A 23,759-nucleotide genomic window follows, 5' to 3' on the forward strand; every position below is an offset into this window, starting at 1 on the left:
AAGAATATGTACATAAAGATATATGAATGAGTGATGGTACAGAACAGCATAGGCAAGATGCAGTAGATGGTATCGAGTACAGTATATACATATGAGATGAGTAATGTAGGGTATGTAAACAAAGTGGCATAGTTTAAAGTGGCTAGTGATACATGTATTACATAAAGATGCAGTAGATGATATAGAGTACAGTATATACATATGAGATGAGTAATGTAGGGTATGTAAACATTATATAAAGCGTCATTGTTTAAAGTGTCTAGTGATACATTTATTACATCCAATGTTTTATTATTACAGTGGCTGGAGTTGAGTCAGTATGTTGGCAGCAGCCACTCAATGTTAGTGGTGGCTGTTTAACAGTCTGATGGCCTTGAGATAGAAGCTGTTTTTCAGTCTCCCGGTCCCTGCTTTGATGCACCTCTACATATTCCTGGTCGTCATCTCTCATGATGTCAACTATTTTGTGAAGTGCACCAGTCCCTCCTGCAGCAAAACACCCCCACAACATGATGCTGCCATCCCCGTGCTTCATGGTTGAGATGGTGTTCTTCGGCTTGTCAAAACATAATGATGGTCATTATGGTCAAACAGTTCTATTTTTGTTTCATCAGACCAGAGGACATTTCTCCAAAAAGTACAATATTTGTCCCCATGTGCAGTTGCAAACCGTAGTGTGGCTTTTTAATGGTGGTTTTGGAGCAGTGGCTTCTTCCTTGCCGAGTGGCCATTTAGGTTATGTCGATATAGGACTCGTTTTACTGTGGATATCGATACTTTTGTACATGTTTCCTCCAGCATCCTCACAAGGTCCTTTGCTGTTGTTCTGGGATTGATTTACACTTTTCACACCAAAGTATACTCATCTCTAAGAGACAGAACACGTCTCCTTCCTGAGCGGTATGACGGCTGCGTGGTCCCATGGTGTTTATACTTGCATACTATTGTTTGTACAGATGAACGTTGTACCTTCAGGCATTTGGAAATTGCTCTCAAGGATGAACCAGACTTGTGGAGGTCTAAAAATGTTTTTCCTGAGGTCTTGACTGATTTCTTTTGATTTTCCCATGATGTCAAGCAAAGAGTCACTGAGTTTGAAGGTAGGCCTTGAAATACATCCACAGGTACACCTTCAATTGACTCAAATGATGTCAATTAGCCTATCAGAAGCTTCTAAAGCCATAACACCATTTTCTGGAATTTTCCAAGCTGTTTAAAGGCACAGTCAACTTAGTGTATGTAAACCTAACCGGCTTGCCAAAACTATAGTTTGTTGACAAGAAATTTGTGGAGTGGTTGAAAAATGAGTTTTAAATGACTCCAACCTAAGTGTACGTGAACTTCTGACCTCAACTGTACATATCCCAACCAGAAGCCATGGATTACAAGCAACATCCGCATCGAGCTAAAGGCTAGAGCTGCCAATTTCAAGGAGCAGGAGACTAATCCGGACGCTTATAAGAAATCCCGCTATGCCCTCAGACGAACCATCAAACAAGCAAAGCGTCAATACAGGATTAAGATTGAATCCTACTACACTGGCTCTGACGCTCGTCGGATGTAGCAGGGCTTGAAAACTATTACGGACTACGAAGGGAAACCCAGACATGAGCTGCCCAGTGACACAAGCCTACCAGACGAGCTAAATGCCTTTTAGGCTCTCTTTGAGGCAAGCAACACTGAAGCATGCACCAGGGCACCATCTGTTCTGGATTACTGTGTGATAATGCTCTCGGTAGCCGATGTGAACAAAACCATTACACATAGGTCAACATTCACAAAGCCGCTGGGCCAGACGGATTACCAGGACGTGTACTCAAAGCATGCGCGGACCAAGTGTCTTCACTGACATTTTCAACCTCTCCCTGACCAAGTCTGAAATACCTACATGTTTCAAGCAGACCACCATCACCATAGTCCATCAACAGTATCCTCCAGGACACCCTAGACCCACTCCAATTCACATACCGCCCCAACAGGTCCACAGATGACGCCATTTCAATCGCACTCCACATTGCCCTTTCTCATCAGGACAAAAGGAACACCTATGTGAGAATATTGTTAATTGACTACAGCTCAGCATTCAACACCGTAGTGCCCACAAAGCTCATCACTAAGCCAAGGACTCTGGGACTAAACACCTCCCTCTGCAACTGGATCCTGGATTTCCTGACGGGCCATCCCCAAGTAGGTAGAGTAGGCAACAACCCGTCTGCCACGCTGATCCTTAACACTGGGGCCTCTCAGGGGTGTGTACTTAGTCTCCTACTGTATTCCCTGTTCACCCATGACTGCGTGGCCAAACACGACTCCAACACCATCATCAAGTTTGCTGACGACACAACAGTGGTAGGCCTGATCACCGACAATGATGAGATGGCCTATAGAGAGGAGGTCAGAGAACTGGCAGTGTGGTGCCAGGACAGCAACCGCTCCCTCAATGTGTGCAAGACTAAGGAGCTGATCGTGGACTACAGGAAAAGGCGGGCCGAACAGGCCACCATTAGTGGAGCGGGTCGAGAGTTTCAAATTCCTTGGTGTCCACATCACCAATGAACTATCATGGTCCAAACATACCAAGCCAGTCGTGAAGAGGGCACGGCAAACTCTTTTCCCCCGCAGGAGACTGAAAAGATTTGGCATGGGTCCCCAGATCCTCAAAAGGTTCTACAGCTGCAACATCCATGGCATCCTGACCGGTTGGATCACTGCCTGGTATGGTAACTGCTCTGCATCTGACCGTAAGGTGCTACAGAGGGTAGTGTGAACGGCCCAGTACATCACTGGGGCCAAGCTTCCTGCCATCCAGGACCTATATAATAGGCGGTATCAGAGGAAAGCCCATAAAATTATCAGAGACTCCAGTCACCTGTCACGCCCTGGCCTTAGTTATCTTTGTTTTCTTTATTATTTTGGTTAGGTCAGGGTGTGACATGGGGGATTTGTGTTTTTCTGGTCTATGGTTTTTTGTATGTTTATGGGGCTGTTTCCTTTCTAGGTAGTTTGTAGGTCTATGGTTGCCTAGATTGGTTCTCAATTAGAGGCAGCTGTCTATCGTGGTCTCTGATTGGGAACCATATTTAGGCAGCCATATTCTGTGGGTACTTTGTGGGTGGTTGTCTTCTGTCATTGCACCAGATAGGACTGTTTCGGTTTTCACATTTGTTGTTTTGTATTGTGTAGTGTTCTCGTGTATGGTCTTTATTAAACATGTTGAACTCTAACCACGCTGCATTTTGGTCCTCCTATCCTTCAGCGGAAGAAAGCCGTTACATCACCCAAGTTATAGACTGTTTTCTCTGCTACCGCACGGCAACCGGTACTGGAGCGCCAAGTCTAGGACCAAAAGGCTCCTCAACACCTTCTACCCCCAAGCCATAAGACTGCTGAATAATTCATAAAATCACCACCGGACAATTTACAGTGACCCCCCCCCTTGTACACTGCTGCTACTCGCTGTTTGTTTGTTACCTTTGCATAGTCACTTCACCCCAACCTACATGTACAGATTACCTCAACTAGCATGTACTCCCACACACTGACTCGGTACCAGTACCCCCTGTATATAGCCTTGTTTTTGTTATTCTTATTGTGTTACTTTTTATTTTAGTCTACTTTGTAAATATTTTCTTCTTCTTGAATAGCACTTTTGGTTAAGCATTTCACGGTAAAGTCTCTTGTTGTATTCGCCGCATGTGACAAATAAAGTTTGATTTGAGTATACTAGAGCAAGACGGAAATGCAAAGAAACAACACAACATAGTCTCCCCTCTGCATTCAAGCAGCCCTTGGCAGCTGATTCTGACCGGGCCAAATAGCCTACCTATCGCTCTTGGAATCTATCTTTATGTTTTTTACAGTTCTTGGTTTATGCGTCCATTCTCGGTGATGGAGAATAGTGGGTTCAGCACCTCATGAAAGTACTCACGCCACTTTACAAACTTCCCTCTTGCATCCATTTCAGGAAACTGGTAGTACCGGCTCTATATAAGCAAGCCAAAGTTTTCATTGAATTCGCCAATGCACCTTTTGTTGTGCCTACTTAACAGTGACAGCCCATCACATTAACCGGGAGTGGAAGATGTACCACGCTACAGACACACCCCCTTTATGAGCATCACAAGTGCGCATCTGGCACTGAAGGAGGCTGTCATGGTGCGTTCGTAACCAAGCGGGAAGTGAGAATTTATCACATACGACTAGGAAAAGTCCACTTGAACGGCCCTCAAACTGGTAAATACTAGGACTGGGACGAAACCAGTATCGCAATCCTCATTAGTATCGTGGCAAGGAAACGAAACACAAAACAGAATTAACTTCTTTAGGAAAACACCCCTAATGTTGGAAACAAACATCATTAGTGTAATGGTTTTCCTCCTCTTCGTCTGAAGAGGAGGTGTGGTATGGATCAGACCAAGATGCATGGCATGGTAAGTGTTCATGATGTTTATTTTAAAGACAAACTGAACACTAAAATAATAAACGTAACATGAATAACCGAAACCGAAAACAGTACCGTGTGGTGAACAAACACAGACACGGAAACAAACACCCACCAACAAACAGTGAAACCCAGGCTACCTAAGTATGATTCTCAATCAGAGACAACTAATGACACCTGCCTCTGATTGAGAACCATACTAGGCCGAAACATAGAAATCCCAAAATCATAGAAAAACAAACAGACTGCCCACCCCAACTCACGCCCTGACCATACTAAATAACTACAAACAAAGGAAATAAAGGTCAGAACGTGACAATTAGGTTGTCACCCGAACTCACATTTCTTTATTTTACATACAGCATGTTTTTTAAAGGACTAAAGAGTTTAGTCGGCGTCATGTTTTTATTTTTGACAGAAATATTGGGATACTACATCACAGCCCTAGTAATTACTAGTGGGAAACTCGTTTATCATCCTGAGCACCCAGTTCTTCCACAGTGACCTCTGACTCCACCTACTAAGGAAATTGCCTCTTTAACAGCATTTTCGGCAGATAAATTCAACATCAAAACAGCATTTATAAAAAGCAAATCTATTCATGTGGTTTTGGAAATCTAGAATTTGTTTACAAGAATGATAGGTGTACTTTTAGTTTATGGTTGGGCACAGCTTGTTGCCCATTTGCCAATTTCCGTTAAAATCACATGAACGCATCCAACTGGCATTTACGACTTCACAACTGGTAAATTCCCACCTCCCACATGGTTACAAACGTAGCATCAGAGTGTAAACTTCAGAGGCCCAACATAACAATCTGGTAACAGCAGACAATGCAAGGAACATTGTGAATGCTGAACAGTGTGAATGGCATTTCATTTTTCCGCTGTACCCAAACCGAACTGTGACCACAAAACTGCAATATGTTCCGAACCGTTCTCTCTCTGATCAACAGTGGAAAGAGAGACCACACAAGTAGGCTACAGACAGTAGAGTCAGAGAGCTCACGGACTCAAAACACAAAAACACACTGGAACTTCAACTGTTTCCGATCACTATCACATCACTCACTCCCAGATTCAGCAATCACATTTTTTAATGAGTCAAAAAGACTTGATGAGATCATTTCTCTATTGATTAATAGATCTCCCGGGAAACCAAACTTATATCTAAAGGGTCTGATGAATAATATGATTAAATGTTCCTCAATCCTCTTTGAATGGGTCGTAATCAGCACGGAGGGACAACTATATATGTAGGCTACCTTCACACAGCCAGGCTGAGGGCAGGACAGAGTAATGAGCAGGGAGGGACTACTGTAGATGTAGGCTACCTTCACACAGCCAGTCTGAGGGCAGGACAGAGTAATGAGCAGGGAGGGACTACTGTAGATGTAGGCTACCTTCACACAGCCAGTCTGAGGGCAGGACAGAGTAATGAGCAGGGAGGGACTACTGTAGATGTAGGCTACCTTCACACAGCCAGTCTGAGGGTTTGGCAGAGTAAGTGAATGCCTTTCCAATCTCTTTTGTCTGGTTGCCACAGAGATCCCATATTCGCCTGCTGGTGCCTGATAATTATTGGTTGATACTGCAGGAATTAGGTTTTGCATTTTTAGAGCGGTAACATTGAATATTTGTTTGCAAAATGTTACTTTTCAAAATTGGTTATTTTTCCCTCCAGCATAATGCCTTGACAAAGCCACTGAATACCGCAAAATACAATGGATAAGGAACATGCCTGGGATTGAGATGTGAATTATGCCACCTAACTCAGCAAATAGGCTACCCCTCAGATGAAGTACCAGCACAGATTAAAACTAACAGTAAACAAAGGGGAATGGCAGAGAGACAAAGCAGAGAGACAACACAACACGGAGAGAAGACAACAGCAGGGATACTCAGACATCAAAGAGCGTGTCAAGACTCTGGGTTATGTTTAGCCTAGCTGATGACTCTGGGTTATGTTTAGCCTAGCTGATGACTCTGGGTTATGTTTAGCCTAGCTGATGACTCTGGGTTATGTTTAGCCTAGCTGATGACTCTGGGTTATGTTTAGCCTAGCTGATGACTCTGGGTTATGTTTAGCCTAGCTGATGACTTGACAGGGTTAGAGAGGGAAGAGAGAGAGACGGAAGATAGAGTGCAGTAAAAGAGGGAGAGAGAAAGAGAGCTGGCATGCTGCCAAGAAGAGGAACCACACACACATAAACTCTCTAGTGTCTCACTAGCAGGTTCATTAAGACAGTCTCTAGCCCTATTCCCCCCCACCCCTTCCTCCTCTCCATCCTCATCCTATCCCATCCTCCTCCTCCCTCTGCATCATCTCCCCCATCATGGCGCTATCCTGCTGCCAACCTGGCTGTGTTCTCGCTGGAACTCCACATCCTGCTGCCAACCTGGCTGTGTTCTCACTGAAACTCCACATCCTGCTGCCAACCTGGCTGTGTTCTCGCTGGAACTCCACATCCTGCTGCCAACCTGGCTGTGTTCTCACTGGAACTCCACATCCTGCTGCCAACCTGGCTGTGTTCTCGCTGGAACTCCACATCCTGCTGCCAACCTGGCTGTGTTCTCACTGGAACTCCACATCCTGCTGCCAACCTGGCTGTGTTCTCGCTGGAACTCCACATCCTGCTGCCAACCTGGCTGTGTTCTCACTGGAACTCCACATCATGCTGCCAACCTGGCTGTGTTCTCGCTGGAACTCCACATCCTGCTGCCAACCTGGCTGTGTTCTCACTGGAACTCCACATCCTGCTGCCAACCTGGCTGTGTTCTCGCTGGAACTCCACATCCTGCTGCCAACCTGGCTGTGTTCTCACTGGAACTCCACATCCTGCTGCCAACCTGGCTGTGTTCTCTCTGGAACTCCACATCCTGCTGCCAACCTGGCTGTGTTCTCGCTGGAACTCCACATCCTGCTGCCAACCTGGCTGTGTTCTCACTGGAACTCCACATCCTGCTGCCAACCTGGCTGTGTTCTCACTGGAACTCCACATCCTGCTGCCAACCTGGCTGTGTTCACACTGGAACTCCACATCCTGCTGCCAACCTGGCTGTGTTCACACTGGAACTCCACATCCTGCTGCCAACCTGGCTGTGTTCTCGCTGGAACTCCACATCCTGCTGCCAGCCTGGCTGTGTTCTCGCTGGAACACCACATCCTGTTGCCAGCCTGGTTGTGTTCTCACTGGAACTCCACATCCTGTTGCCAACCTGGCTGTGTTCTCACTGGAACTCCACATCCTGTTGCCAGCCTGGCTGTGTTCTCACTGGAACTCCACATCCTGCTGCCAACCTGGCTGTGTTCACACTGGAACTCCACATCCTGCTGCCAACCTGGCTGTGTTCTCGCTGGAACTCCACATCCTGCTGCCAACCTGGCTGTGTTCTCACTGGAACTCCACATCCTGCTGCCAGCCTGGCTGTGTTCTCGCTGGAACTCCACATCCTGCTGCCAACCTGGCTGTGTTCTCACTGGAACTCCACATCCTGCTGCCAGCCTGGCTGTGTTCTCGCTGGAACTCCACATCCTGCTGCCAGCCTGGCTGTGTTCTCGCTGGAACTCCACATCCTGCTGCCAACCTGGCTGTGTTCTCACTGGAACTCCACATCCTGCTGCCAGCCTGGCTGTGTTCTCGCTGGAACTCCACATCCTGCTGCCAACCTGGCTGTGTTCTCACTGGAACTCCACATCCTGCTGCCAACCTGGCTGTGTTCTCACTGGAACTCCACATCCTGCCGCCAACCTGGCTGTGTTCTCACTGGAACTCCACATCCTGCTGCCAGCCTGGCTGTGTTCTCGCTGGAACTCCACATCCTGCTGCCAACCTGGCTGTGTTCTCGCTGGAACTCCACATCCTGCTGCCAACCTGGCTGTGTTCACACTGGAACTCCACATCCTGCTGCCAATCTGGCTGCCGCCTGAAACACCGCTACCACAGCAGCACCTCCACTAACACTGCTGCACAGCACACCAACAGGCCCGGAGGATAAAAGCACACTCACACATGATCATGGATGCAGACACACACAAACACGCTGCAACAAGATCCTACTATGATCAATCATTTCTGTTCAGAGAACAAGGACAATATGAAACTAAATATGATGCAGAAGGACAAAGAGGGTAATACACTGACTGCAATAGTGAGGCTAGGCTCAGACAGGATTAAGAGGAACCTCACAAGAGGAGATGGGGTGGATGGCAGTCTTCTGATAGAGCCTTGGCTCAGATCTAGGAAGTGACAGACAGACAGGCAGACAGTGGGTGCTTGCCCTCTGGAGGCACATGGAGGACAGGAGCCCCCCCCCCCCTACTTTCTAGTCAAAACATAACAAGCACATCTTTTTGGATTAACGTTTAACACAAGCTCGTGTTTGTCTTGGTTCTACAAGCACAAAGTCCTCCTAAGTGGGATGACATGTCCCCAGAGGGGTTTCAGAGCTGAACCTTAGTCCTGTCTGTCCCTGTCCCACAGTGTGCTAGATGAATAACCCAGGAGTTTAGCCAACTTCAACAGTCACTCAGTCAGCTAGTCATCCAGTAAGTCAGGTAGTCATCCAGTCAGTCAGGTAATCAATCGGGTAGTCATCCAGTTAGTCAGGTAATCAGTCAGTCAGTCAGGTTTCCAAGAAGGAAATGCCTGGCTTGCTGTTGTACAGAGCGCATCATATTACAGTGTAAGCCACACAACGGTCTGTGTTGCTCTGTACAGTACATATTAGAGGTCGACCGATTATTTATTTTTTTAATTTTTATTTCACCTTTATTTAACCAGGTAGGCTAGTTGAGAACAAGTTCTCATTTGCAACTGCGACCTGGCCAAGATAAAGCATAGCAGTGTGAGCATACAACAAAGAGTTACACATGGAGTAAACAATTAACAAGTCAATAACACAGTAGAAAACAAAGGGGGGGTCTATATACAATGTGTGCAAAAGGCATGAGGAGGTAGGCAAATAATTACAATTTTGCAGATTAACACTGGAGTGATAAATGATCAGATGGTCATGTACAGGTAGAGATATTGGTGTGCAGAAGCGCAGAAAAGTAAATAAATAAAAACAGTATGGGGATGAGGTAGGTGAAAAGGGTGGGCTATTTACCAATAGACTATGTACAGCTGCAGCGATCGGTTAGCTGCTCAGATAGCTGATGTTTGAAGTTGGTGAGGGAGATAAAAGTCTCCAACTTCAGCGATTTTTGCAATTCGTTCCAGTCACAGGCAGCAGAGTACTGGAACGAGTAATCGGAATGGACAAATAATTAGGGCCGATTTCAACAATCAGAAATCAGTAATTTTGAACCTTTATTTATTCTTTATTTAACTAGGCAAGTCAGTTAAGAACACATTCTTATTTTCAATGATGGCCGAGGAACGGTGGGTTTACCTTGTCAGCGCAGGGATTCAATCTTGCAACCTCATGGTTAACTAGTCCAACGCTCTAACCACCTGCCTGTAACATTTGCCAGAATTTTACATAATTAAAAAGGTTGAAGGTTGTGCAATGTAACAGGAATATTTAGACTGATGGATGCCACCCGTTAGATAAAATACGGAACGGTTCCGTATTTCACTGAAAGAATAAACGTTTTGTTTTCGAGATGATAGTTTCCGGATTCGACCATATTAATGACCTACGGCTCGCATTTCTGTGTGTTATTATGTTATAATTAAGTCTATGATTTGATGGAGCAGTCTGACTGAGCAATGGTAGGCACCAGCAGGCTCATAAGCATTCATTCAAACAGCACCTTTGTGCGTTTTGCCAGCAGCTCAAATGTTTATGACTTCAAGCCTATTAACTCCCGAGATTAGGCTGGTGTAACGATGTGATGTGAAATTGCTAGCTAGTTAGTGGAGTGCGCGCTAATAGCGTTTCAAACGTCACTCGCTCTGAGACTTGGAGTAGTTGTTCCCCTTGCTCTGCAAGGGCCACGGCTTTTGTGGAGCGATGGGTAACGCTGCTTCAAGGGTGGCTATTGTCGTTGTGTTCCTGGTTCGAGCCCAGGTAGGAGCGAGGAGAGGGACGGAAGCAATACTGTTACACTGGCATTACTAAAGTGCCTATAAGAACATCCAATAGTCAAAGGTATATGAAATACAAATGGTAGAGAGAAATAGTCCTATAATTCCTATAATAACTACAATCTAAAACTTCTTACCTGGGAATATTGAAGACTCATGTTAAAACGAACCACCAGCTTTCATATGTTCTCATGTTCTGAGCAAGGAACTTAAACGTTAGCTTTCTTACATGGCACATATTGCACTTTTACTTTCTTCTCCAACACTTTGTTTTTGCATTTTTTAAACCAAATTGAACATGTTTCATTATTTATTTGAGGCTAAATTGATTTTATTTATGTATTATATTAAGTTAAAATAAGTGTTCATTCAGTATTGTTGTAATTGTCATTATTACAAATGTTTTAAAAAATAATAAAAAATAAAATAAAAATTGGCCGATTAATCGGTATCGGCGTTGTAAAATCATAATCGGTCGACCTCTAGTACATATCATACCAGATCAAGTAAGACCTGGGCATTAGTAAAGGCTTAGAGGCCTACTGGACTTGTGCTGCTCCCATCACTCAAACCAGGGACATGTTCATCTCCTTGCCTCTCACCACCTCAAGCCATGCGGGACTGTGACCCACTGCAACAGAGCTAAACGAAGGAGCAGCTTTCCATGACAAATCACATGCCATCCATCATCACAAAAGAACACACCCAGAGGACAGACAACATGCACTTGAAGTCAGAAGTTTACATACACCTTAGCCAAATACATTTAAACTCAGTATTTCACAATTCCTGACATTTAATCCTAGTAAGAATTCCCTGTTTTAGGTCAGTTAGGATCACCACTTTATTTTAAGAATGTGAAATGTCAGAATAATAGTAGAGATAATTATTTTTTCAGATTTTATTTCTTTCATCATATTCCCAGTGGGTCAGAAGATTACATACACTCAATTAGTATCCGGTAGCATTGCCTTTACATTTTCTAACTTGGGTCAAACATTTCGAGTAGCCTTCCACAAGCTTCCCACAATAAGTTGGGTGAACTTTGGCCCATTCCTCCTGACAGAGCTGGTGTAACTGAGTCAGGTTTGTAGGCCTCCTTGCTCGCACCTGCTTTTTCAGTTCTTCCCAAAAATGATCTATGGGATTGAGGTCAGGGCTTTGTAATGACCACTCCAATACCTTGACTTTGTTGTCCTTTGGAAGTATGCTTGGGGTCATTGTCCATTTGGAAGACCCATTTGCAACCAAGCTTGAACTTCCTGACTGATGTCTTGAGATGTTGCTTCAATATAGCCACATAATTTGAAATTGTGGTATAGTGAATTATAAGTGAAAAAGTCTGTAAATAATTGTTGGAAAAACTACTTGTCATGCACAAAGTAGATGTTATAACCGACTTGCCAAAACTATAGTTTGTTAACAATAAATTTGTGGAGTGGTTGAAAAACAAGTTTTAATGACACCAACCTAAGTATATGTAAACTTCCGACTTCAACTGTAAGTAGCAGAGCTGGGTTTAACATTAGCACTACAGAACATACTGACTGAGAAAGTTGGTAGAATATCGAATATGGTTTGAGGCTGCATTGGACAAGCAGCAGTGCACGATTAGCAGAACGTAATGAGGAACTAGTTGGTAGAAGAGAGAGTTTTCCCTAGGTCTGTATGATTTAGGAGGCCTCTTTGGAGTGACAACTTCATGCTAATACATCTTTAAATGTAACCACAGGGAACACAAGACTAAGTTAGGCTATTGGCTAATCCTGAGTTTTACTGTGAATACTGTATATAATTTGTCAGTACAGCAACAAGGCAAAGTCTGGCAGTGCAATATAACAGCCAGTCACTATCATGGCTACATTGACTTGTCCACTGTCCTCTTCTGGCCAATGGTCATCATCCTCCGAGGACAGAGAGACAGTGAGGACACACAGGACTACACCAATCAGAGGACAGGAATACACCAGCTAGCAAGCCAGCCTCTCTTTCTCAATTCAAGTTTCAATTCAATTTAAGGGCTTTATTGGCATGGGAAACATTGTTTACATTGCCAAAGCAGGTGAAATAGATCATTAACAAAATTGAAATAAAACAAAAAAAATGACAGTAAACATTACACTCACAAAGAAATATGAAGCAGCCATGTAAAGAATTACGCAACATTTCTTAAAATCAAAGTTGGCCATTATTTGAGCTGAAGCGAGAGAAAATACACTGACTTCAGAATGGAATGTTGCCTTTTCACATCTCATACAGTATGTTGCCTGACTACAATATTTTATCTTGATACGTTAATAAATATATGCTGTGTTAATTTTGGCATGTTTACCTGCCTACGTACTGAAGATAGCAAGCCCGTAATAAGTCAATACGGCTAACTGGCTAGCTACAACTGTTAGCTAGTGAAATAGCCACAAAGAACTGTTAGGTAGCTACCCACAAATAATTGACATAATAATATTAGTTTTAGGTCATGTTTGCCTGTTAAACTATCTGGCTAGCTACATTATTACGTTTCACATATAGCTAGCTGATAGTAATGAAGTAAAACGTTTGCTTTGTGTATATCTTGTTTCGTCTATTGTTGCCATTGTCCTGGCTGGAAAAACGTTCAGTGAATGAGGAGGTGAAGCGTGAGGTAATACAGTAGAGGGAGAGCGAGTGCTTCTCAAATGTAAACTTTTATGCATTCTCCACACTCTCGTCCTCACAAGAGCGTACTCAAGAGAATGTCGTACTCAGAGCATGAGCATGTGGAGCACGGTAGTATACATATTGAGAAACACCCAGGGTCTTTGTCACAAATGGCACCATATTCCTTATATATTGCACTACTTTTGACCAGGGCCCATAGTCTTCCCATGCAGGCATTTCGTATAGCTCAGTATCACAGCGCTCTATGCCTCGGTGTAGACTGACTCACAGACAACACTTCAGCCCAAATCCAGAGAGAGACAGGCTTCCTGCTGAGGTGTTTCTGAACCAGACAGAGAGGGAGAAAGACTGGGACAGAGAAGGAGAGTGAGAGAGAGAGATTTGAGACGGAGAGAAAGATTGGCAGGCTGAACCCTCCACTGAGGCATGGGGAGGGTATGAGAGGTAGGGAGGCTGAGTGGAGACATTGGGGCAGTGTTGTCTGACTGATTTCTTCAAGCCTGATTTCAGCCTGATTTCAGCTCACCTGGTTTCCCTGGGCTGCAGTGTGCTATATTGTGTGAGTGGCAGATTGATGGCTGAGAGAAGTAACACAGACAGTAGCCCTATCCTGCATAGATTTAGAAGGGGTCAAATGTGAGACAAGGGCTAGAGCACAGGTTTATTTTTTGCTAAACTTCGGAATTTCTGCGTGAGAGGTCAGCTGCTGCTTTGGGTAACAAAGGCGATATAAAACAGGGCTACAGGAGTTTGGTGGGGATTGGTAGAGGAGATTATTAGCGTGTTTTGATGGAGTGCAGCAGGGCAGAATATCCTTAGCAGGGTCAGTTGGTGATTGCTGAAGAAGACGTGATCCTTAGTTTGGAATGAAATACTGCAGCGCCAGACAAGCAGGAGAGCAGAGCCAGCATGCACTGTGCCAAATATAAACACGCAGTACCGCAAACAGGCCTATGTTGTGACAGGCCACAGTGTACAGACAACAGACACAGTGTAATCTGTCTGAATAAGCCTCAGGATTAGCTGGAATAATGACAGTGTAATACTGTTCCCTTTGATGATTGATCTTTATCAACAGCAGAGAGACACACCTCTATCACTAAACTATCATTAGGTCGACAATTACATGGTAATTAGGGAAGTAACAACTCACCGATAAACATCTGAATCAGGTACCAATACAAGCGTAAGATACAAGTGGGCCGCGGACACCAAACCGATCCCAATGTAGCATGCATCGGTCAGAAAATAGATTCAAACGTTACGAAATCACCGGTTCAACTGATGCGTCCTCTCGTTCAGTGACGAACTGCAGGTAACTGTGTTGACAGTCATTGACCTAGGCAATATCAGTAGCCTAGGCAAACTGTGGACCCAGCTTCACACGCTGACCAACACGAGTTAGGCGGCCTGTTCCTGATCTTGCACATCTGCACGGCACCTTCAGCATATTTAAATGATAAAATGGCTTGCGTGGTATTAGGCTTTACTAGTTGAATGACAACCTATGTAATTTGCTAGGTTATTGTTATCTACACGGCCGGACGACCGTATATCTTTTATTAAAAGCTAACTTCATGCATTGCTTCACATTGTGTTGAAAATATTCTACACATTTGATCATGAGGCTATGAGAAAATATTACAGTTTTCAGGCTAATTTCCTGCAATTCTACACTTTTTGCCATGGGTCTGAGTGAAAAATTTGCTTTTTAATATCTAATCTCATGCTATTGTTCACGTTCCTGTATCATATTGGAACCCATGTCTAGATACAGTTGAAGTCGGAAGTTTACATACACTTAGGTTGGAGTCATTAAAACTTGTTTTTCAACCACTCCACACATTTATTGTTAACAAACTATAGTTTTGGCAAGTCGGTTAGGACATCTACTTCCAACAATTGTTTACAGACAGATTATTTGACTTACTCACAATTCCAGTGGGTCAGAAGTTTACATACACTAAGTTGACTATGCCTTTAAACAGCTTGGAAAATTCCAGAAAATTATGTCATGGCTTTAGAAACTTCTGATAGGCTAATTGACATTATTTGAGTCAATTGGAGGTGTACCTGTGGATGTATTTCAAGGCCTACCTTCAAACTCAGTGCCTCTTTGCTTGACATCATGGGAAAATCAAAGAAATCACCCAAGACTTCAGAAAAAAAATTGTAGACCTCCACAAGTCTGATTCATCCTTGGGAGCAATTTCCAAATGCCTGAAGGTACCACGTTCATCTGTACAAACAATAGTACGCAAGTATAAACACCATGGGACCACGCAGCCGTCATACTGCTCAGGAAGGAGGCGCGTTCTGTCTCCTAGAGATGAATGTACTTTGATGTGAAAAGTGTAAATCAATCCCAGAACAACAGCAAAAGGACCTTGTGAAGATGCTGGAGGAAGCAGGTACAAAAGTATCTATATCACAGTAAAACGAGTCCTATATCGACATAACCTGAAAGGCCGCTCAGCAAGGAAGAAGCCACTGCTCCAAAACTGCCATAAAAAAGCCACACTACAGTTTGCAACTGCACATGGAGACAAAGATCGTACTTTTTGAAGAAATGTCCTCTGGTCTGATGAAACAAAAATAAAGTGTTTGGCCATAATGACCATCGTTATGTTTGGAGGAAAAAGGGGGATGCTTGCAAGCCGAAGAACACCATCCCAACCATGAAGCACGGGGGTGGCAGCATCATGTTGTGGGGGTGCTTTGCTGCAGGAGGGACTGGTGCATTTCACAAAATAGATGGCATCATGAGCGAGGACAATTATGTGGATATATTGAAGCAACATCTCAAGACATCAGTCAGGAAGTTAAAGCTTGGTCGTAAATGAGTCTTCCAAATGGACAATGACCCCAAGCATACTCCCAAAGTTGTGGTAAAATGGCTTAAGGACAACAAAGTCAAGGTATTGGAGTTGCCATCACAAAGCCCTGACCTCAATCCTATAGAAAAATTGTGGACAGAACTGAAAAAGCAGGTGCGAGCAAGGAGGCCTACAAACCTGACTCAGTTACACCAGCTCTGTCAGGAGGAATGGGCCAAAGTTCACCCAACTTATTGTGGGAAGCTTGTGGAAGGCTACCCGAAACGTTTGACCCAAGTTAAACAATTTAAAGGCAATGCTACCAAATACTAATTGATTGTATATAAACTTCTGACCCATTGGGAATATGATGAAAGAAATAAAAGCTGAAATCAATTATTCTCTCTACTATTATTCTGACATTTCACATTCTTAAAATAAAGTGGTGATCCTAACTGACCTAAGACGGGAATTTTTACTAGGATTAAATGTCAGGAATTGTGAAAAAAAACTGAGTTCAAATGTATTTGGCTAAGATGTATGTAAACATCCGACTTCAACTGTACGCATCTTATCATCTTGAAAGGGAAAGATAAACAACATGAATTAACATTAGGGATGTTGAAGTGAGGCAAGGCTGCTGAGTCAATACAGACACACCCTTGTAAGGAGGAGACTGCAGCAGAAAAAACACTGTAAGAAAGGAAATGTCAACTACTACCAAACTGATCACAGCTCTCCCTCGGTTGTTAGACTATATGTCCTCATTGCATATGTATGAATCAAGATTAAGTTCACTGTGAGCTGAGGGGACAGACATGGTACTATGTTGTTATCCCTCACCCTGTCCTCTCTGTAAGTCTTAATGGGATAGTCTGCCAAATGAAGGATTAAATACTACTGTAATACTACTACAGTAATTCCACACACGTCACTCCATTACCAGCTTAGGTAGAGCAGTGACAGTTACTATGTTGGCAGGCCTATATGTAGAATAGTAGGAGGAGAGATTCACTATTGTTCCGTTGGGGAATGGGTATGCCTATAGTACCACTTGTTCATTCCATTACATATGATCTCTTGCCATTCAATGAAGACAATCAACAGACCTGTAGTGATGACGGAACCAGATATAGTCCTAGTTCAAGGTTTCAAGGAGGATCACAATCCACGAAGACCACAGTCAATGTGTTCAAAGTGAAAAGCTGTGGTCCCCTCCCCACACACTCTCTCTCTCTCTCTCTCTACCCAAATACTTTCCACATTACTCAGCCCATCAGCCGCAGTCTGCGTCCAGGCACGCTCCGCTCCAAGGTCTAGGCACTGCCTGGCCTGCCGTTCAGAGTCACAGCAGAGAATCATTACACTACCAGACAATGTAGACAGAGGAGAATTTTCCTGTCAATGGTCCAACTGCTCCATCTGACCTTTGACCCTGATTTAACCAGCGACCAACATGAAGCTTTTAGAAGCACACAGAAACATACTACATTTGACAAAAACAATGATGTGGCGAAAAGGAGGAAGACTTTTGGAACCATAGCCCTTTGACCTGTAACGGAGCACTAGTGTCATCACTGAAGGATCCAGGTCAGAAGCCTATTGGTACAAACGAGATTGTGGAGAGTCTGGGCTGCAAGCAAAAAGTGAAGACAACCCTCTTCGGCCCTGTGGAGCCCCATCCCTGAACCCCTCTCACTCTGTCATCACATAACCCACAAGGAGCCCCTTCAGCTGAGCAGTAATCAGGCCAGCTCAAATAATTAGGCCTAAAGCCTCTCTCTCTCGGTCTGTCTCTCTAGCTCTCTGTACCAACACAGCACCCAGGTCCTAATTAGGGCTGTAATGGTGACCGTATTACCGCCACACCAGCAGTCACAAGTCATGACCGCAGTCAAATTCCATGTGTTGGGTGTAAGATAGCCCACCAACTGATAATGTGCCACAGCCCTAATGACCATCTTCCTAGCTGTGCCAGAAACAGTAGGCGAAGGGAAGAGCCTGGAGCGCTTAGCCTTAGTTTACCAGCCCAGAGGGCCTGAGCCCCGGGGCAAAGGCAGCTAAACACAGGGACTGCAAGGAGGGAAAACAGGGCGGACAAAAGTCTGAGACCCACTTTAAACTATGTATGCCAGTGAAAGTGTGGTTTTGTCTAGAGAGATATCTCAAAAGGTACCAGCATACAATAAGCTGCGTATCACAACAATAAATCACCAGCTTCGTAAACAATGCAAGGAAATATCCACACAGAAAGATGGGATAGAATAGAAGCACTGACGTATCGGACTTCCGATGTCCTCACAATTGGGCTAGATACTGTAAGTCATAGGCCTGTATGCCCCAAAAATAATTCCAAATGATTAACAATCTTCAATTTTTACATGAATATCTTAGCTATTTTTTTTTATAAAACAATGAAGTTTTATGTTAAGGTGTAAGGTCAGTGTGAAAGCATTGAGCGCGATTCAGGTAAAGTGATCCTTGTAGATGGAAGAAAGGACTCATTGCCATTCTGTTCAGTGGAGTTCTTCTGCTTGTCTCAGGCACATTACATAGGCCAGTTAATGCTCTATAAAACATGCTTAGTAAGGAGGAAAGAATTTGAACTGGTATCCCTGTAAAGATCTGCTTTGGAACGGATATCTTATGGGTCAGCTCAGCCACATAATACAATAATGTTTTAATCAGGTTTGTCGATTCATGTCATTAAACTTCAAGGGATACTTTGGAATTTTAGCAATTTACTTTCCCAGAGTCAGATGAACTCATGGGTCCCATTTGTATGTCTCTGCATCCAGTATGAGGGAAGTTAGAGGTAGTTTTGAGAGCCAATGCTAACTAGCGCTGGCGTAATGACTGGAAGTCTATGGCCTCTACTAGAATGCTAGCAGTTACCATATACTTCCGGTCATTGCGCTAAGACTACATAGCAATTGCGCTAATGCTAGTTAGCAACTTCCTTCAAACTGCATGCAGAGACAAAAAAAAATGGTACCCATGAGTTCACTGCCAAAATTCTGAAGTATCCCTTTAATGAGGGCACCTATCGAAGATGCTTCCTCAAATCAGCATTAATGTCACTAACATTATGGTTCTCAGAGCACAATACATATTCATCACAAGTCCAACTATCTGGAGCTTAAAGACAACAAGTGTGTCATTCCCCGCCAAAAATGTTTTGTATTCGTATCTGAAAAGCAGGATTATGTTGTTTATCTACTGAATAACATGGATGACATTGAAAACTTCCTCTGACCTCTGAAAACCAACATGTTTGACTGCCAACACAAGATCAATGCCATTAGTTTACTCTGTCTACCAACACAACAATAGCCAGAGGACAAATCCCCAAAAGGATATTGGACAGTCTGGCCCCAGAGTAAAGCCCCCTCTCCTCTCCACCTTGTTCTAGCTTTCCAATTCATATTCTTCATCTCTTGACAACACTATCCCCATTCACCACTCTCAATATATCTCCATATCTCTTTATCTCCTTTAAGAATGATGGAAGAGTTAAAGTTCTCAGTCACTGCGACGGATTTCCATCATATAGATTGAAACATTTCAATTGAAAAATGGAATTTCAAAATTATCCTTTTTCCCTCAAAAGCATGGTCATAACTTTTTTTAAATCAAAGCAGAGGTTAACTTGGCCACGCAGACAATCGATCTGAGATCGACTTAAAGATGCACTATGCAGAAATCGCTCTGCCATTTCCTGGTTGCTAAAATTCTAATCAAGTTTGCCTAATTTCACTTTATGTGACAAAACAAGCAAGTATAATGAAGAGAATCATTGTACCATCTAAATCATTGTGAAATATATTTTCCATAATCAAAAAGATTGTATTTTAAGCTGTTGTACAAAACCGAAAGTAAAAGAAGCAAAGACTCAACTTAAAAACCTGAAGCATAGAAATATTGCACATAGAACAGCTCTTCCGATTTAGACTTGCTTTCAATGAGAATGACAGCTCTATAACTCACATTTCTATTTGAATTTTGTGGGGTCACCAAAAAAGTTATATATTGCAGCTTTACGTTTCAGTAATTTGATTTTTTTTTTTGCATTAACCCCTGATGACATGTAAATAAAATAAAATAAATATTGGTCGCTTACACATATTTTGCAGATGTTATCGCGGGTGTAACGAGATGCTTATGTTCCTAGCTCCAACAGTACAAAACAATACACACAAATCAAAAAAAAGATAAATAAAGAAATATTAGAACAAGTAGCTAACCACTCTCATGAAGACCTTTATATATCTATGCCTCTCAGCTATCTAGCTGCTATCTGACTGCATATTCACCCCTCTTACCTTGAAGTTGGAACAGTTGACCCAGGTGGTAGCGATGCTGTCCACCATCCTGTCCAGACCTGTCTGGTCTTGTTCCAGATCCTGGGACCTATCCTTATCCAGGATGTAATCTATGAGCTCCTGTCCCACCTGCACCTTCCTCCCCAGGTCTTTCTGCACCACCTGGGCCAGACAGTACTCCATATTGACCTCCATGGTCTCGGCCTCGTCTCTCCCTCTTCGGTCCCACCACTAGCTTTCACTGATCCAGGCAGTGGGAAGGCCGAAAACAAATGGGTGTGACCCCCACCGGGCGTGTGTGCCCTGGAAAAAAAGGCAACACAAGAACAGGCTCCACACACTGGATTGATGTAGCCTATTTATATCCCTTGGGCAGGCCGTGGGCTAGGCTGTGTGATGGGTGCGAGGAGCTAGCTAGAGGTCAGGCCGCGGGGATGGAGGGAGCCTGGGGAATGGCAGCTATGCACCATGTGTGTCTGGATGGCAGCTGCGGAGGGTTTTCTTCTCTTCTCTCGCGCTCTCTTTTTCTTCTTCTTTGTGTTGAAGTGAGTCTGAGCCACGCTGTTAGTACCAGGCTGGGCAGAGATGATGGTTGTGAGAGCAGCAGTGGGTAAGGCTCATGAAGTGACAGTAACTGGAGAAGGAGAGCAGGGAAGGTCTGGAAGGGAAGAGCTTCATAGCTTAGTGGTCCCTAGTTCCCGGGAAGGCCTGGGTTCAAGAATAGAAAAGGGAAGGCTGTTAACACAATCCCACCCTCCTGTCTTCAAATTGTAAATGCTACACAACCTGCCGCCATGGCAACTTGGGTCACTAGAGTTCACTTGAGCCCCTAAGCCCGGTGTGTTACTGGGCAATTCCACAATAAAGGACACAGACTCAGATTTTCATTTTAAAATGTATGCCAAAAGAGCCTGCCCCCAAATAAGGCCAGGTCCACACCAGACCAAATCTGAACCAATCATAGACGTCTATGTTTCACAAGTTTGTACATCACAGTACAGCACAGTGAAGTAGATATGTTCAGTACAGTACATTTCTGTACTATAGTGTTCGCTACACTGCTGTGCTGTACTTTTCTTTACTGTTCTCTACTGTACAAATGTGTGAAACATAGACATCTATGAGTGGTTCAGATTTGGTCTGGCCAAGGCGGTCCGACCAAATTTCAACCAGTTTTCTACGTCCATGGACGTCCGGTGCCCAGTCGGGGAGGATACTTAAATGGAAAGAGGGTAGGTGGTAGGTGTCATTAAGAATTGGGAGAGGTGACATTTTATTTATTTTTATTTTATTTTACCTTTATTTAACCAGGTAGGCAAGTTGAGAACAAGTTCTCATTTACAATTGCGACCTGGCCACATTAACTGGAGAGAGAGAAGAAAGAGAGTGAGAGTGGCAGAGAAAGAGAGAGGGAGAGGTTTTCCAGACTGTTTTCACAGTCTTGCTTTGACCACAAGATGACAGATAGAGAAAGAAAAGTTATGTGCTGAACATAACAGTATGCCAGTGGAAGGGAGGAAACTAGCAGTTAACCCAACTGTGGTTTGTGACTACTATGATATCCCATTGTAGCCTATTCAACTGCAGTAATTCTGCTAGCAATTTGTTTTTTCGAACGGAATTTCAATGCACAAGTTAATGATTTTTAAACTGACAGAAGGCAAATATTATAATTTTTTTACTATAGAGAAGTGTTGATATTAGTTGACAGGGTCTTTACTTCAACATTACAGTGTGGTGATTTATTTCTAATACCTTTTAAGACTTTTTCTGATAGATGTTGTCTAAAATCTATTTTCTATCTGTTTGACTAAAATTCAAAAAGGCACTCGCATATCTGAGCTATCTTTTTTTGCAAGTGGATGGTAACAGTTCAATAAGATGAGAAAAAATAAGAAAGCCGCACACTACTGTTGATAGTATCACTGCTCTTGATTAAGCTTTACGTATATGACTAGAAATTAAAGCCTTTGTTTATTCCAAATTTTTAGGATGGAAAATGTATATATACACCTTTATTTAAAAAATAAAATAAAAAATGAAATACTAATTTGACATGCTCCTATGAACTTCAGATGTTGCTTCTCATGGGTCCTTTACGTGGAAATGCCCTACTGCAATGTTGACACGTCATATCAAATCGGCTTTGTTTGTGTATGATGTGACCTGCCAGCAAGAAATGCATAATTCTCCTAAGAAGTATGTCGAATTTGTCTGTGTCTGGGCAATACAACTGTAGTCAGAGTTCGGTCAGACATGCCAAACTGCTAAAGGGACAAAGATTTGCACTGTCAGAAAGTCTGACATTACCCACAAACTAAGAACCATGAAGTGGGCAATTTTATATGAAATATCTGTTAAATGTATGGGTGATATACCCGGGTCCAAAGTCTCTGTGGTTTTGCTAACTCCAATGGTCGTTATCATGCAATGGGAGTCTTGGGACCATGCTATATGGTTCCAAGACCGTATTATCATGGTTCTCAGTTTGTGGGGACTGTCTGATTGCATGAATAGACAGAGCACACTCACAGAGGATTACTTAAACAAAGACTGTCAGACCCACAACCTAAGAAGTCATACAACACAAGCAAGACTTGTCACGCACCATTATTTTGGTATTTACACTGAAAACACCTGCCTACAATAAATAAACAGACACAATTATGACAAGCATCCGTGTGCTTGAATTATTGCACAAGTAGCCTTGTACAGTTTTCTACTGTATCTAAACGTTAGCTAGCTTTTGTATCTGCTTGTGGCTGACAGCTAGCCAACAGCAGCAGTCGTATGTGCTTGCCAGTTATTGCTTAGTCAAGCGCTGTCTGGTTAAAATATACCACTAATTCCTATAAGAGACTGACAGTTAAATGGAAACACGTTCAAAAACAACCGAATATTTTGACAACGATTGTAGCAACTACGGACCGGAGTCAAGCGTTACAGTAGATACCCTATGTTATTTGAACTAGCGCTAGCCCTTTTTCATTGATTAGCTAACGTTAAATGTAACACCACACATAGCTAGCTTACTGTTAGCTAACGTTACTTCACACAACGTGATAATCTATTCTGAATGAAAGCATGCATACATTTGAAACGGTTTGTCTTATTACTTACCATGCCATACTCAGAAAGATCAATGCAAATTTCTGAAGTCTTTTAAAATATTGTCGGGTTATGACTATTGAGCAGCATCGAGGCACCTCAGTCGCCACCCGGAATACCGTTTGCTGGACAAGAATGGTATTGACGTGGGGATGCGCTTGGAAATTAGCGAATACACATTTCTGTTCACTACTTCTCTCCTAAATATATTTCCTTCAGCGGATTAAATCGACCTTGATGTGGCTAATAGTTGTGTGAATGCAGCGTTTCTAAATGTGAAGAGCGCTACAGCAACTCAGTAGTTTATGTGAAGGGAGGCGCAATGGTGCAAGAGCCACCCAAGCGACTCATGTCCTGTTGCTCTGAACCTGTCAAGCTAG

General features: G+C 43.3%; 1 protein-coding gene across 1 annotated transcript in view; it reads right to left on the reverse strand.

The window, feature by feature from the left end:
* LOC109870717 (CLIP-associating protein 1-like) overlaps positions 1–23,734 on the reverse strand; it is a 121,605-nt gene extending 97,871 nt beyond the window's left edge. The window contains exons 1-2 of the mRNA XM_031805554.1: positions 23,392–23,734; positions 20,272–20,979 (exon numbers count right to left, since the gene is read on the reverse strand). Of these exons, the coding sequence (XP_031661414.1) occupies positions 20,272–20,466 (195 nt within the window). The 5' untranslated portion in view covers positions 20,467–20,979; positions 23,392–23,734. The remainder of the gene's footprint in view (positions 1–20,271; positions 20,980–23,391) is intronic.
* Between the last annotated feature and the right edge of the window lie 25 nt (positions 23,735–23,759).

This window comes from Oncorhynchus kisutch, linkage group LG26 (genome assembly GCF_002021735.2).
Source record: "Oncorhynchus kisutch isolate 150728-3 linkage group LG26, Okis_V2, whole genome shotgun sequence".
Taxonomy (NCBI): domain Eukaryota; kingdom Metazoa; phylum Chordata; class Actinopteri; order Salmoniformes; family Salmonidae; genus Oncorhynchus; species Oncorhynchus kisutch.